At 44.2% G+C, this 13,638-nt stretch overlaps 1 protein-coding gene across 1 annotated transcript in view; it reads left to right on the forward strand.

The window, feature by feature from the left end:
• The first annotated feature begins 8,616 nt into the window (after positions 1-8,616).
• The window catches only part of LOC311222855 (exostosin-1b-like), a 209,729-nt gene continuing 204,707 nt past the window's right edge, over positions 8,617-13,638 (forward strand). The window contains exon 1 of the mRNA XM_084307492.1: positions 8,617-9,746. Within this exon, the coding sequence (XP_084163618.1) occupies positions 8,725-9,746 (1,022 nt within the window). The 5' untranslated portion in view covers positions 8,617-8,724. The remainder of the gene's footprint in view (positions 9,747-13,638) is intronic.

Below are 13,638 nucleotides of genomic sequence, written 5' to 3' on the forward strand. Positions count from 1 at the left end.
CAGGTGTGTTCATTGATTGTGTTCAACTTTAGCTGACTGTGGCTATCATTTTGGATCACATGAGCTTCAATGTGCACATTTGAACAGAGATTTTTGCAACATGTGTTTTAGCAAGACAAAATGTGTTTAGACTTGTGAGAAAAGGGGATTGAGTTGTGTGTGATTGTGTCTACAGGTTAAATGTGTTTATGGTTTTGCCAAATGGGGGCTAGTTTTATTGAATGTGCTTAGGGAACTGGTAATTTGGTTTGGGGAATTGTGTTGTGGTTTAGCAATCGTGAAAAACTGTAATTTTCTTAATTTACATACTATTCCTATGAAACACACAAATCTATAAATGCCCAATACATATATTTTGAGAACAGATAAGAAGGTTTCTGAAAATGTGTCCTGGCAGTTGGGAAACTGTAAAAAGAACATTCTCACACTCTGAACAGTGGGTCTCATTCCCGAACGAAGTTACGACAAAAAATGTCATCTTAGCCAGATTTCGGCCCATTTAAGACATATTAGGGCTGGGAGTGGGAGTCCCCAAATTTTCCTGAGATCAGATTTGATCGTGGCTGAGAGCAGATTTAAGAGTGCTGAGGAGCACTCTTAAATCTGCTCTCAGCCACGATCAAATCTCATGATTGATTGACTAATTTAAAATTTCATTATAACTTGACAGACTGTGTTCTCAGTGATTCCTTCACGTCAACGCTACAGGCCTCCTTGGAATTAATTACTTAATCATAATTAAAATAAATATGACAATATTTGTACAATAAGAAATTACGCATTTGATGTCGGAAAAATAAATAATATGGATTCATCTGATCACAGGGCAGCTGCTTAACCATATCTGAACCAGCTATTTTGGACAAATGTATAATTACTTTAATTACTCAGATATTCAAACACAATTATGCAATTATTGTGAAATGATTGAAAATAATAATTATTTAATGCCTTCTGTGGAATTTGTATTTCTTATTTGTTACACATCTGTTTTAATGATTAATTATATACATTTGAAAGAATGCAGGTCAACATGCAATGTATCCCATTGATTGGTATACAATGGGACAGACCTTTGTTTGATTGATTGATTGATTGATTGATTGATTGATTGATTGATTGATTGAAAACTTTATTAACAGATTGCAGAATGGGTACAGTACAGTACAGCTCAATTACATAAGGGGATGCAGACCAGAGAAAGAATTTTGTCTTGTTTACATCAGGGTCCCCCATTTTCAATTCATCATAACATATATGACACACACGACACAGATAGACAGTACTGCTACATCTATACATTTATGACATACCAGATTTGCAAATACAGTACTGTTCGTGATACAAAAAGAGTCCAGAAAAGAGAGTACATTTGACGTAGAAACTGTTGGAGGAGGTTGGGTAGGAGGGGTGGGTGGGGGATAGACTTATGGCCTCTGCATGCTACAGAAACTTCAGAGCAACTGCAACACAACATCGGCGCGATTTCAGCGCGGTTGTTTTAGAGGGTCTTGTAGACTGTGTTGCTTGGACGTTGCGTACATGTCCCTCAAATCTAACCTAAACAACCGTTGCGTTGATATTGCGTAGCAGTGATTGGTTGGTTAGCGAATGGGGGCGGTGCTGTCATAGAATAATATTAGTCCTGCAGAGAATAATGTCCTCCATTGTTGTTTCCAGCGTAAACGCTAAATAATTAGCGTCACATAGCTCGCCTTTTTCTGAAAACCCAAGCACATATTGTTCCATAGCATACGCCTTCAGTTGATCATGACAAATCCTCTCTTACCTTGACGATTAAAAAGCCTCCATAATTTAGTAAATAAAGCTGTAGCCAGCCAGCTAGCATTGGGTCTATTCAAAATGCTATCCACATTAGCTACATAGCTAACCAAGTAAATACAATGGTATCCGTCCTGAGGTAACGTTAAATACAACGTTTGCTAGTCGAAATGACTGGACACACACAGGGACAAGTTAAACATCAATCAATTAATTTATTCCAATAGGTAGTTTGAGCTGCATGTGAGCCGAGGTCCTCTCCATTGGAAACTAATGATGTTACGGTAACGTTAGCTCGAAAAGCACAGAAAGTTAAGCTGCTAGCAACAGACACTATAACACTTCCGGTCGGGGGTTTTCAAAATAAAAGAGCGACGTCTAAAATCACCGGAAATACGTTTATTTTGTACATTATCTAATGTTAACACGAACCTAAACTAACTTTAGTTAAACTAACTTTGCGCGTCGATGTTGCAGAAGCATAAAGGCAGAGTGTCTAAAACACTGTTGCTTTGTCGATGTTGTGTTGCAGTTGCTTTGAAGTTTCTGTAGCATGCAGAGGCCTTTACACTGTACAAGCAAAACTGTACATTGGAATATTGACAAAACCATACTTGGTCATTTACTGTACATTGGAGGGGGTTGATATAGCTATAAACCTGCATTCCTTCGAATATATCATCAATCAATTAAACTTATATTGAAATACACTATATAGCCATATACACCAACACTGAAATGACAGTGGATAAATAAATAAGAACTAAAGCTAATCGGTGGAAATAGACTGCATTAATATTCCATAACAAGTCTTGTGTGCGCCTACGAATGAACAGTAGCCTATAGACTTAATTATGGAATAATAAACCATACTGCGTTCATTCATTACGCCCGCCGTAGGCTATATATATTATATTTCATTCATTCATTCATATACAGTACTGCGCGCGTGCGTGTGTGTGTGTGTGCGTGCGCGCTGCGGCAGGTGTACTGCGAGCTGTATATGATGCCAATACATTAATCTAATCTAGTTTTGATGGCGCGCAAGCGTGATTACGAAACCTAGCCGCATTTCTCGGAGACGCTCTCTGATTGGCACTGACTGACGCTAGGTTTCGTAATCACGCGGCTCGCAAGACTCGCAAAGCACTTTCGCCATTCCATTTGCACACAGCTGCGTCACTAGTTGCCTTATAAGGAGCTCTGGAGGCGTTGTTTTGTATGCAAATGACCTGAACGGGAACGCGCTTTCGAGTTTAAGACAGAATGCCATTCTCCAAGCAGATATCAGATCATATAATTTGTGCTACCTTTTCAGCCACTTAAGACATATTACCAGCACGTTCAGGACTCAGAGTGAACTTGTCATTGATTATGTCTCAGTGGTTCCAAGATAAGTCTTCCAGAATATATCTTTGAAAAATTTTCGGGAATGAGACCCATTGTGTTTTAAATTATTTGTTGTTTTGTGTAATGATGCTTAGTATTGTTTACATTTTTGCAGGCCTTGAGAGGGATTTTGGTGTCAAAGTTTGCTTTTGAGCATATGGGCAACTGTTTTGGTGTGATAGTTTGGTTTTGAAATGCGAATGTTAGGTTTTGTGTATATAGCTTGAGAAAAGTGTTTTGTGTTTAGAGTTTTGTGATGTTTTAGCAATCGTGAAAAACTGTATTAGTACCATGCAGACCAGAGAAAGACTTTCGTCTTGTTTACATCAGGGTCCCCCATTTTCAATTCATCATGAATTGTAAGTAAGGGTGCAACTTGCTCCGTGCAATCCATTCTTTGTGGATCTAGCCCTAGTCTTTCAGGCCACGGCAGCTGTGAAAACAGATCAGGGCTCAACACGACACGCCTGCACAGACCCATCCTGGTGGTGGACCCGTGGTACCACTGTTCTCACCCGCCTGAAAAGACCTGTTCTGGTGGTGGACCCGCGGTACCACTGTTCAGACCCGCCTGAACAGACATGTTTGGACCGCGGTACCACTGTTCTGACCCGCCTGAACAGACATGTTTGGACCGCGGTACCACTGTTCTGACCCACCTGAACAGACCTGTTTGGACCGCGGTACCACTGTTCTGACCCGCCTGAACAGACCTGTTTGGACCACGGTACCACTGTTCTGACCCGCCTGAACAGACCCGTCCTGGTGGTGGACCCAGTACCACTGTTCTACCCGCCTGAACAGACCTGTTTGGACCGCGGTACCACGGTTCTGACCCGCCTGAAGAGACCTGTTTGGACCGCGGTACCACGGTTCTGACCCGCCTGAAGAGACCTGTTTGGACCGCGGTACCACGGTTCTGACCCGCCTGAAGAGACCTGTTTGGACCGCGGTACCACTGTTCTACCCGCCTGAAAAGACCGCCGGACCTCCTCCTCCTGCAAGACGAGATTCTCTCTTCTGTTCGGAGGTGGAACGTTCCGAGGTTCCAATCATGTCTTTCTCTCTTTCTCTCCTCTCTCTTTTTCTCTCTCCCCCCTCTCTCTTCTCCCTTTTCTCTCTTCTCTTTCTCTCTCTCATCTCTTTCTCTCTTTGTCCCTCTCTCTCTTCTCTTTCTCTCTCCTCTCTCTTTATCTCTTGTCTCTCTTATCCCCTCTATCTCTATCTCTCTCTCATCTCGTTCTCTCTTTGTCCCTCTCTCCTCTCCCTCTCTCTCTTCTCTTTCTCTCTCCTCTCTCTCTTTATCTCTCGTCTCTCTTATCCCCTCTATCTCTCTCTCATCTCGTTCTCTCTTTGTCCCTCTCTCCTCTCCCTCTCTCTCTTCTCTTTCTCTCTCCTCTCTCTCTTTATCTCTTGTCTCTCTTATCCCCTCTATCTCTATCTCTCTCTCATCTCGTTCTCTCTTTGTCCCTCTCTCCTCTCCCTCTCTCTCTTCTCTTTCTCTCTCCTCTCTCTCTTTATCTCTTGTCTCTCTTATCCCCTCTATCTCTATCTCTCTCATCTCGTTCTCTCTTTGTCCCTCTCTCCTCTCCCTCTCTCTCTTCTCTTTCTCTCTCCTCTCTCTCTTTATCTCTTGTCTCTCTTATCCCCTCTATCTCTATCTCTCTCTCATCTCGTTCTCTCTTTGTCCCTCTCTCCTCTCCCTCTCTCTCTTCTCTTTCTCTCTCCTCTCTCTCTTTATCTCTCGTCTCTCTTATCCCCTCTATCTCTCTCTCATCTCGTTCTCTCTTTGTCCCTCTCTCCTCTCCCTCTCTCTCTTCTCTTTCTCTCTCCTCTCTCTCTTTATCTCTCGTCTCTCTTATCCCCTCTATCTCTCTCTCATCTCGTTCTCTCTTTGTCCCTCTCTCCTCTCCCTCTCTCTCTTCTCTTTCTCTCTCCTCTCTCTCTTTATCTCTTGTCTCTCTTATCCCCTCTATCTCTATCTCTCTCTCATCTCGTTCTCTCTTTGTCCCTCTCTCCTCTCCCTCTCTCTCTTCTCTTTCTCTCTCCTCTCTCTCTTTATCTCTCGTCTCTCTTATCCCCTCTATCTCTATCTCTCTCATCTTGTTCTCTCTTTGTCCCTCTCTCCTCTCCCTCTCTCTCTTCTCTTTCTCTCTCCTCTCTCTCTTTATCTCTTGTCTCTCTTATCCCCTCTCTCTCTATCTCTCTCTCATCTCGTTCTCTCTTTGTCCCTCTCTCCTCTCCCTCTCTCTCTTCTCTTTCTCTCTCCTCTCTCTCTTTATCTCTCATCTCTCTTATCCCCTCTCTCTCTATCTCTCTCTCATCTCGTTCTCTCTTTGTCCCTCTCTCCTCTCCCTCTCTCTCTTCTCTTTCTCTCTCCTCTCTCTCTCTTTATCTCTCATCTCTCTTATCCCCTCTCTCTCTATCTCTCTCTCATCTCGTTCTCTCTTTGTCCCTCTCTCCTCTCCCTCTCTCTCTTCTCTTTCTCTCTCCTCTCTCTCTCTTTATCTCTCATCTCTCTTATCCCCTCTCTCTCTATCTCTCTCTCATCTCGTTCTCTCTTTGTCCCTCTCTCCTCTCCCTCTCTTCTCTTTCTCTCTCCTCTCTCTCTCTTTATCTCTCATCTCTCTTATCCCCTCTCTCTCTATCTCTCTCTCATCTCGTTCTCTCTTTGTCCCTCTCTCCTCTCCCTCTCTCTCTTTCTCTCTCCTCTCTCTCTTTATCTCTCATCTCTTTCTATCTTTGTCCCTCTCTCTCTTCTCTCTCCCTCTTCTCTTTATCTCTCGTCTCTCTTATCCCCTCTCTCTCTCCTCTCTCTCTCTCTCTCTCTCTCTCTCTCTCTCTCTCTCTCTCTCTCTCTCTCTCTCTCTCTCTCTCTCTCTCTCTCTCTCTCTCTCTCTCTCTCTCTCTCTCTCTCCCTCTCTCTCCCTCCCTCTGCACGTTATTTTTAGACCGGGAGATGCAGGGTTGTCGCCGCTATAGTCAGAAGGCTACCATCTCCAAGAAGGCCAGCTTTCTGTTCTAATACACCCTGCTGTGTTACTTGTGGTGATGAATGAAAACAGAACACGACATGTGCTGTGTTTGGTCTAAATGTCATTCTGAAATCACAGTGGAGTATATCTGCTAGTAGCCAGGCCGATTTTAAGACCATCATCTGACAGGTCTTGTGATTATTTATAAAGGACGATTTCGTTGTTTTCGTTGTCTTTTTTAATTCTTTTTAAATCATGTTCGAAATAAAGATTCATTCATTCATTGTTGGCCAAATATTTCCCCATTAAAAATAAGTCTCATTACCATAATTAATGAAGTCTGAAGCCCCCCAAACAAAGTTTAAATATATAAATCTGTCGATTTCAGTCCCTCTTACTAGTTTCGCTGTTGGCCAGTATGCCTTTTTAATGGGGGTCATCTGGCCTATTTAGGAAATCCCTGAACATGAATTTGAATCAGTTTGTGATAGATTATTAGTTATTGGGTATTTCAAAGTACCTCATATTTGGTACCATTTTTAAGCTAACAACCAGGGCTTTCCAATGATATAAAATAAGTGTATGATTATCATCATAATCTTTATTATTATGGTCCTATGTAGTTGCACTTGAACTTGTTGAAATTAAACTTGGAAGATAAAAATGAATGTTCAAGTACTTTCCTTGCTTATTGAGATGTATGTGTATTGAATGGAATAGACAATCTTGTTGGCAATATAGAACAGCTGACAGATTAGAAATAGCATCTATTGTTCAAAAGTTATGAATTAATTAATTACCATTATTTTTATTAATTAATTAATCACCTGTACATTGTATTACATCACTATTGCACTTTGCTGTTACATTTGCACTCTGGTTTGGAATACAAACTTATTTCCGTTGTACTGTATTGTACTTGTGCTTTGTTGTACTCGGCATAGGAAAGAGAGGGTAGCATATTTATAAATTATTCTTTTAACTTCAACTGTATATGCATATTGTATCTTAATGTTTTATGATGTTGTTTTATGTTGATGTATGTCCTGTTTTTTTAAATACCAGGGACCATGACTGGTATGTCATAAATGTATAGATGTAGCAGTACTGTCTACTTGTATGTCATGTATGTCATATATGTTATGATAAATTGAAAATGGGGGACCCTGATGTAAACAAGACGAAAGTCTTTCTCTGGTCTGCATCCCCTTAACAATTGTGTGTATTGAGCTGTACTGTACCCATTCTGCAATCTGTTAATAAAGTTTTCAATCAATCAATGATGGAAATAAGTACTTGCATTTTATCATGTTTTATCCCTTGGATGATGTCTCTGATCACAATAAAATCAATCAATCAATCAATCAATCAATCAATCAATCAATCAATCAATGACAATACATTTAGATATTTCTCTGATTCCCTTTGTTGAAATATAAATCCGTGTCCTTCAGTCCCGTCATGTCGTGGGGGGGGGGGCTCCTCTCCGGCAGTGAAAGGGTGCAGCAGCGGAAGCCCCGCCCACACGTGACGACGCGCGCCAATGGGGAAACGCGCTGGTCACACGCGTCGTTACGTCCGCAGTGGGCGGGGCTTCCGCTGCGTGCAGACTTCATGCTCGTCCTCCTCTCGGAGCGGAACCATCACCGCTGCTGTCTGTCCCCACCCGGACCCGTGTGTTAGTAATCATGTATATAATATAACCCTAACGCTTTTATCAATGTGACGAGGAAGAAGAGATGTAAAGACTTTTATTCTTTTGCATTTCCATCGCCATGGTCCGAGTCCGAGCAGAACGGGGTGTTGTTGTGTTGTTGGGGGTCTCCGTCTCCTCCTCCTCCTCCTCCTCCTCCTCCTCCTCCTCCTCCTCCTCCAGGAGAGAAGAAGAAGAAGAACTCCAACAGTGAGTGAGTACCCCCCCCTGTGTGAGTCTGGACACCGCTCCTCCCAAAGCCTGAGGAGGAGGACACCCTGCTAGGACCCGGGGGGGAAAAGGTAAACAAAGAGACCAAAAAAAGTAGGGTGCCCCACTTTGGATGCACCCCCCCCCCCCTCCCCCCCCCCCCGCCCGCCCCCAACTTGACCGACGACGGGGATCTCTGGTGGAACCGACAGCCGTGTTGTTAATCGATACAGGACATTAGGGGGGCCGTCAGACCGTTAATCGCCCCCATGCACTTATGATGAATTATGATGAATTATTTATGATGAATTGAAAATGGGGGGGACCCTGATGTAAACAAGACGAAAGTCTTTCTCTGGTCTGCATCCCCTTAACAATTGTGTGTATTGAGCCGTACTGTGTACTGTACCCATTCTGCAATCTGTTAATAAAGTTTTCAATCAATCAATCAATCACTGGAGGACCAGTGACCAGCTGGACTTGGGAACGACTGAAGCAGCAGCCGGTGCCGGTGGAGGGAGACGCAGAGCCCGTGCAGCCAGCCCGGGGGGAGATCATGGCGGAGGAACAGCTCTCCCGTCGGAGGAAGAAGAAGTGTTGAAAAATAATCATCAAAACCGCGGGGGGGGGTTACCACATTTATCACCGGACACCGTGACCCGCACCGTCGGACACATGCAGGCCAAAAAACGGTATTTAATCCTCTTCTCCGCCGGTGTATGCCTCCTCGTCCTGTTGTTCTGCTCCCCGCCGGGGGGGATCCCGGTCCCGCTGTCCTCCTCCTCCTCCTCCTCCTCCAGACGGGAGGGTGGTCCCGCTGACTGGCGGGGGCGCGGCGATGAGCGGAGCTTCGCCGGGTACCTGAGCTCCTCCTCCTCGCAGTGGCCCCACTCCTCCGGGCCCCTGCAGCCGTTCAGCGGCCCCCGGGAGGACCACGAGGCGGAGACCGACGAGGACTACAACCTGCACACGTCTCCGCGGCAGAAGAGGAGGGACGTGGTCTCCGGCGTCTACACCGGCAGACGCTGCCGCATGGACTCCTGCTTCGACTTCTCCCCGTGCAAGAGCCACGGGTTCAAGGTGTACGTGTACCCGCCGCAGAAGGGCGAGAAGATGTCGGAGAGCTACCAGAACATCCTGTCCTCCATCCAGGGCTCCGGGTTCCACACCGCGGACCCCGCGAGGGCGTGCCTCTTCGTCCTCAGCCTCGACACGCTGGACCGGGACCAGCTGTCGCCCCAGTACGTGCACAACCTGCGGGCCAAGGTCCAGGGGCTCCCGCTGTGGAACGGGGGCCGGAACCACGTGGTGTTCAACCTGTACAGCGGCACGTGGCCGGACTACACGGAGGACCTGGGCCTGGACCTGGGCCTCGCCATGTTGGCCAAGGCCAGCATCAGCACGGAGAACTTCCGGCCCCACTTCGACGTGTCCATCCCGCTGTTCTCCAGGGAGCACCCGCGCACGGGCGGCGAGAGGGGCCACCTGAGGCACAACTCCATCCCCCCCTACAGGAAGTACATGCTGGTGTTCAAGGGGAAGCGCTACCTGACGGGGATAGGCTCGGACACCAGGAACGCCCTGTACCACGTGCACAACGCCGAGGACGTGGTCCTGCTCACCACCTGTAAGCACGGCAAGGACTGGCAGAAGCACAAGGACGCTCGCTGTGACAGGGACAACGCAGAGTACGACAAGTGAGTGGCTAACCAACCCCAGCTAACCTAATCCCCCCCACGCTTTTGCTTTAAACAGGAGACGGGGTTCGCACAAGGTCCTTGAAGTGCTTATTAAAGTGCTTGATTATTTGTACCAAAAAAAAATCAAGGCCTGGAATTCCTTGAAAACAGCCCCGCCGCATTGAACGTTTTGTTCATCCATCATACAATTGTTCTGAATCAAGAAATTGCATTTTTTTTATTATCTTAAGTGTAACTAATTGTCGGAAATTGGTTTTTTAAGCCATAAATATTGTATCGGATTTATTTCCCAAGAAAAAAAAAACGCATTTAAAAGTAAATTGGATCCTTTTAAAATGCCCTTTTTTAAATGAAAAATAGTGCTTGGAAAAGTACTTGAAAGTCCTTGAATTTCATTTCGCAATGTCTGTGGGAACCCCGAGGAGAGCTGATGCTTTTATTCAGACCCAGCTAAACGCCCACACTTTACATCACAGAAGAGCTCACGCCGTTATCCAAAGTCACTTACAAGTTGTGTACAGTGTTGAACTTGAGGGCTACAGTCTTGAGTGCATAGTACGTATAGACATATTAGCATAGTAGGTAGTAGTATAGACATATTAGCATAGCAGTATATAGACATATTAGCATAGTAGGTAGTAGTATAGACATATTAGCATAGCAGTATATAGACATATTAGCATAGTAGGTAGTAGTATAGACATATTAGCATAGTAGTATAGACATAGTAGTATAGTAGGTAGTAGTATAGACATATTAGCATAGTAGTATAGACATAGTAGTATAGACATATTAGCATAGTAGGTAGTAGTATAGATATATTATATATCCCCCAGAGACATGTCTGTAAAACACCCTCTCTTCTCACTCTCTGTGCTGTTGCAGCCTCCAACTACGATACGTTTGGAGCGAGACGTGTCTGTAAAACACCCTCTCTTCTCACTCTCTGTGCTGGTGTAGCCTCCTACAGTCCTACTGCGATACGTTTGGAGCGAGCTGTAGACCTTCTCTTCTCACTCTCTGACTCACCATCCAGGGATGTGTATGTTAACGTTTTTACTTTATTTTGGTGGCAAAGCCCTCGTTTCTCTTAGTGTTAGTAGTAGTGCTGTTTCTTTTGAAGATCCCGTTTCACAGCATCTCTCACATTGTCTTCTGCCTCTTTGTGTTGCTCCGGTCAGATAGATCCCCGGCTTTCCCTCGTCCCTCCTCCCATATAGAGTTAACCCTTTTACTACCACACTACAGAAGGTTAACCCTTTACTATCACACTACAGACGGTTAACCTTCTGTAGTGTGGTAGTGAAAGGTTAACCGTCTGTAGTGTGATAGTAAAGGCCCGGGTTAACCTTCTGTAGTGTGGTAGTGAAAGGTTAGCCTTCTGTAGTGTGGTAGTGAAAGGTTAACCGTCTGTAGTGTGATAGTAAAGGGTTAACCTTCTGTAGTGTGGTAGTGAAAGGTTAGCCTTCTGTAGTGTGGTAGTGAAAGGTTAACCGTCTGTAGTGTGATAGTAAAGGGTTAACCTTCTGTCGTGTGGTAGTGAAAGGTTAACCTTCTGTAGTGTGGTAGTGAAAGGTTAACCGTCTGTAGTGTGATAGTAAAGGGTTAACCATCTGTAGTGTGGTAGTGAAAGGTTAACCTTCTGTAGTGTGGTAGTGAAAGGTTAACCTTCTGTAGTGTGGTAGTGAAAGGTTAACCTTCTGTAGTGTGGTAGTGAAAGGTTAACCGTCTGTAGTGTGGTAGTGAAAGGTTAACCTTCTGTAGTGTGGTAGTGAAAGGTTAACTGTCTGTAGTGTGATAGTAAAGGGTTAACCTTCTGTAGTGTGGTAGTGAAATGGTTGACCTGCTGTCGTGTGGCAGTGAAAAGGGTTAACCTTCCGTATTGTCGCAGTGAAAGGGTTTCGTTTGTTGTGTTGAAACTTTTTACATTGCCAATGCTTATGCTTCCCCCACGAGGTATTTTATCCTGGCATACATTGCAGATGGCATTTGTTGCATCGGTCTCAGACACTTTGTAATAGTTCCACACCGCCAACATGTTTTAGGTTAGTTAGTAGGGGTGCACCGATGTATCGGTTGGGTATCGGTATCGGCCGATAAGTGCCTTGTTGACTGCAATCGGCCTATCGGCCAATAAGCTAGAATGTGCCGATGGCAGTAGCCGATAAATTCAGTCGCGTCCTGCACAACGGCGCCACCCCCAGTCCCCCACACACACACACACAAGCTACTGCATCAAAGTTACTACTAAATATTCAACATTCTCTTTTGAGACTCCGCTTCAGACTCTTATCATTTGGCACTAAAAGCTAAACATTGTCACCGATATGGCTGTCCGCAACATGTCATTAATTGTGTACGCGAGGTGGTCGCTCAGTGACTACGTTAACATGAGCTAGGTTAGCTAGCATGAGCTACCGGGAGGTGGAAGACTAACGTTACTGGTGAAAATGTGATTTACGTTGGAATACTCCTTTGCCAACTTGCTGTACTTTGCTTGCAGGTCTGCAGCCATTATTGCTGGATTATGAATAGCCCCAACTTTAGCCAAGGTAACGTTATGGCTAAACCTTTAACGTTAGTTAACGCTAGCTTTCGGTTAGCTGTTCAATGCTATTAATAACACAACCAAGCGAACCCATCACAGCTCCCCGTCAACACCCCTCTCTCGGGAAGATGGCATTTAAGAAAGTATCTGCTGTTAAAATGACAAACATTTGTTTTGTGGCATTAACGTTATATAGTTAGTGTTACACGTTCAATAACATCAGCATATTATTTACCCGAAGATAGCAAGTAAGCAAGGCATTACTCCGTTCATAGCTCAGTTCCATTCCGTTGCTCATTCCGTACCCAACTACCCATTCTGCAATCTGTTAATAAAGTTTTCAACCAGACAAATGTATAGAAAGGCTTTGTTTTATTATAACATTTGTTGCAGTAAAATCATTGTGTCTCGTTTGGTCATCCTGTGGACTCTGGAGCGCTGGTCGGCGGGCAGCTAACGTATTAGCTTGTTGTGGTTCTCGCAAGCAGATCAATGGCGGCATGCCCGGAAGTAGAAAATGAATAAACGCTTGCCGATTGGTGGTAAGAACAGCAGGAGGTGGGTGCTAGCGGTGTGACGTAATTGGCCGAATCGACTGTCAATCAAAATGGTTCTATTGCATTGGTTTGAGAGCTCTGGTTGAGAGAATAGTATCCATCTGCAGGCCGCCAGACGATACACTGGGAGAGGGATAGTGCTACATGGCATGGTGGAATTAATACCATAAACATATTTCTTGATGTTTCCTTTTTTTAAGTAAGTAAAGAGGCCTACAAATACAAACATACACATACAAATATACAGTAGTTTCATTAAAAAAAAAAAATACAAAAAAAATGAAGAAAATAATATATATTAAAAAAAATTACAAATACTTATATTTTGCCACAAATATCGGTATCGGCCGATTGTGTTAGTTGAACAATCGGTATCGGTGGCCAATTTTCATATCGGTGCATCCCTATTAGTTAGCATGCGACAATGACACCAACTCCGCTGAGAATTGGCTCATGTTTTTTGCGTCATCGATCGGTTTTTGTAATCAGCGACTAGAAAGCATTATTGGAATTCCCCAATCTTATATTTATACTGAATATCGGCCGATACCGATTGCTGGCCGATCGATTGCGGCATCCCTAATAGATAGATATGTAGATGGATATGTAGATGGGTAGATGGATAGATAGGTAGATAGTTAGATAGGTAGATGGTTAGGTAGATGGATAGATAGATATATGGGTAGATAGATATGTAGAAAGATGGATGGATGGATGGATGGATGGATGGATGGATAATGGATAGATGGATAATGGATAGATAGATAGATAGAAAGAAAGCAGA

Source organism: Notolepis coatsorum, assembly GCF_963971535.1.
Source record: "Notolepis coatsorum genome assembly, chromosome: 2".
Taxonomy (NCBI): Eukaryota; Metazoa; Chordata; class Actinopteri; order Aulopiformes; family Paralepididae; genus Notolepis; species Notolepis coatsorum.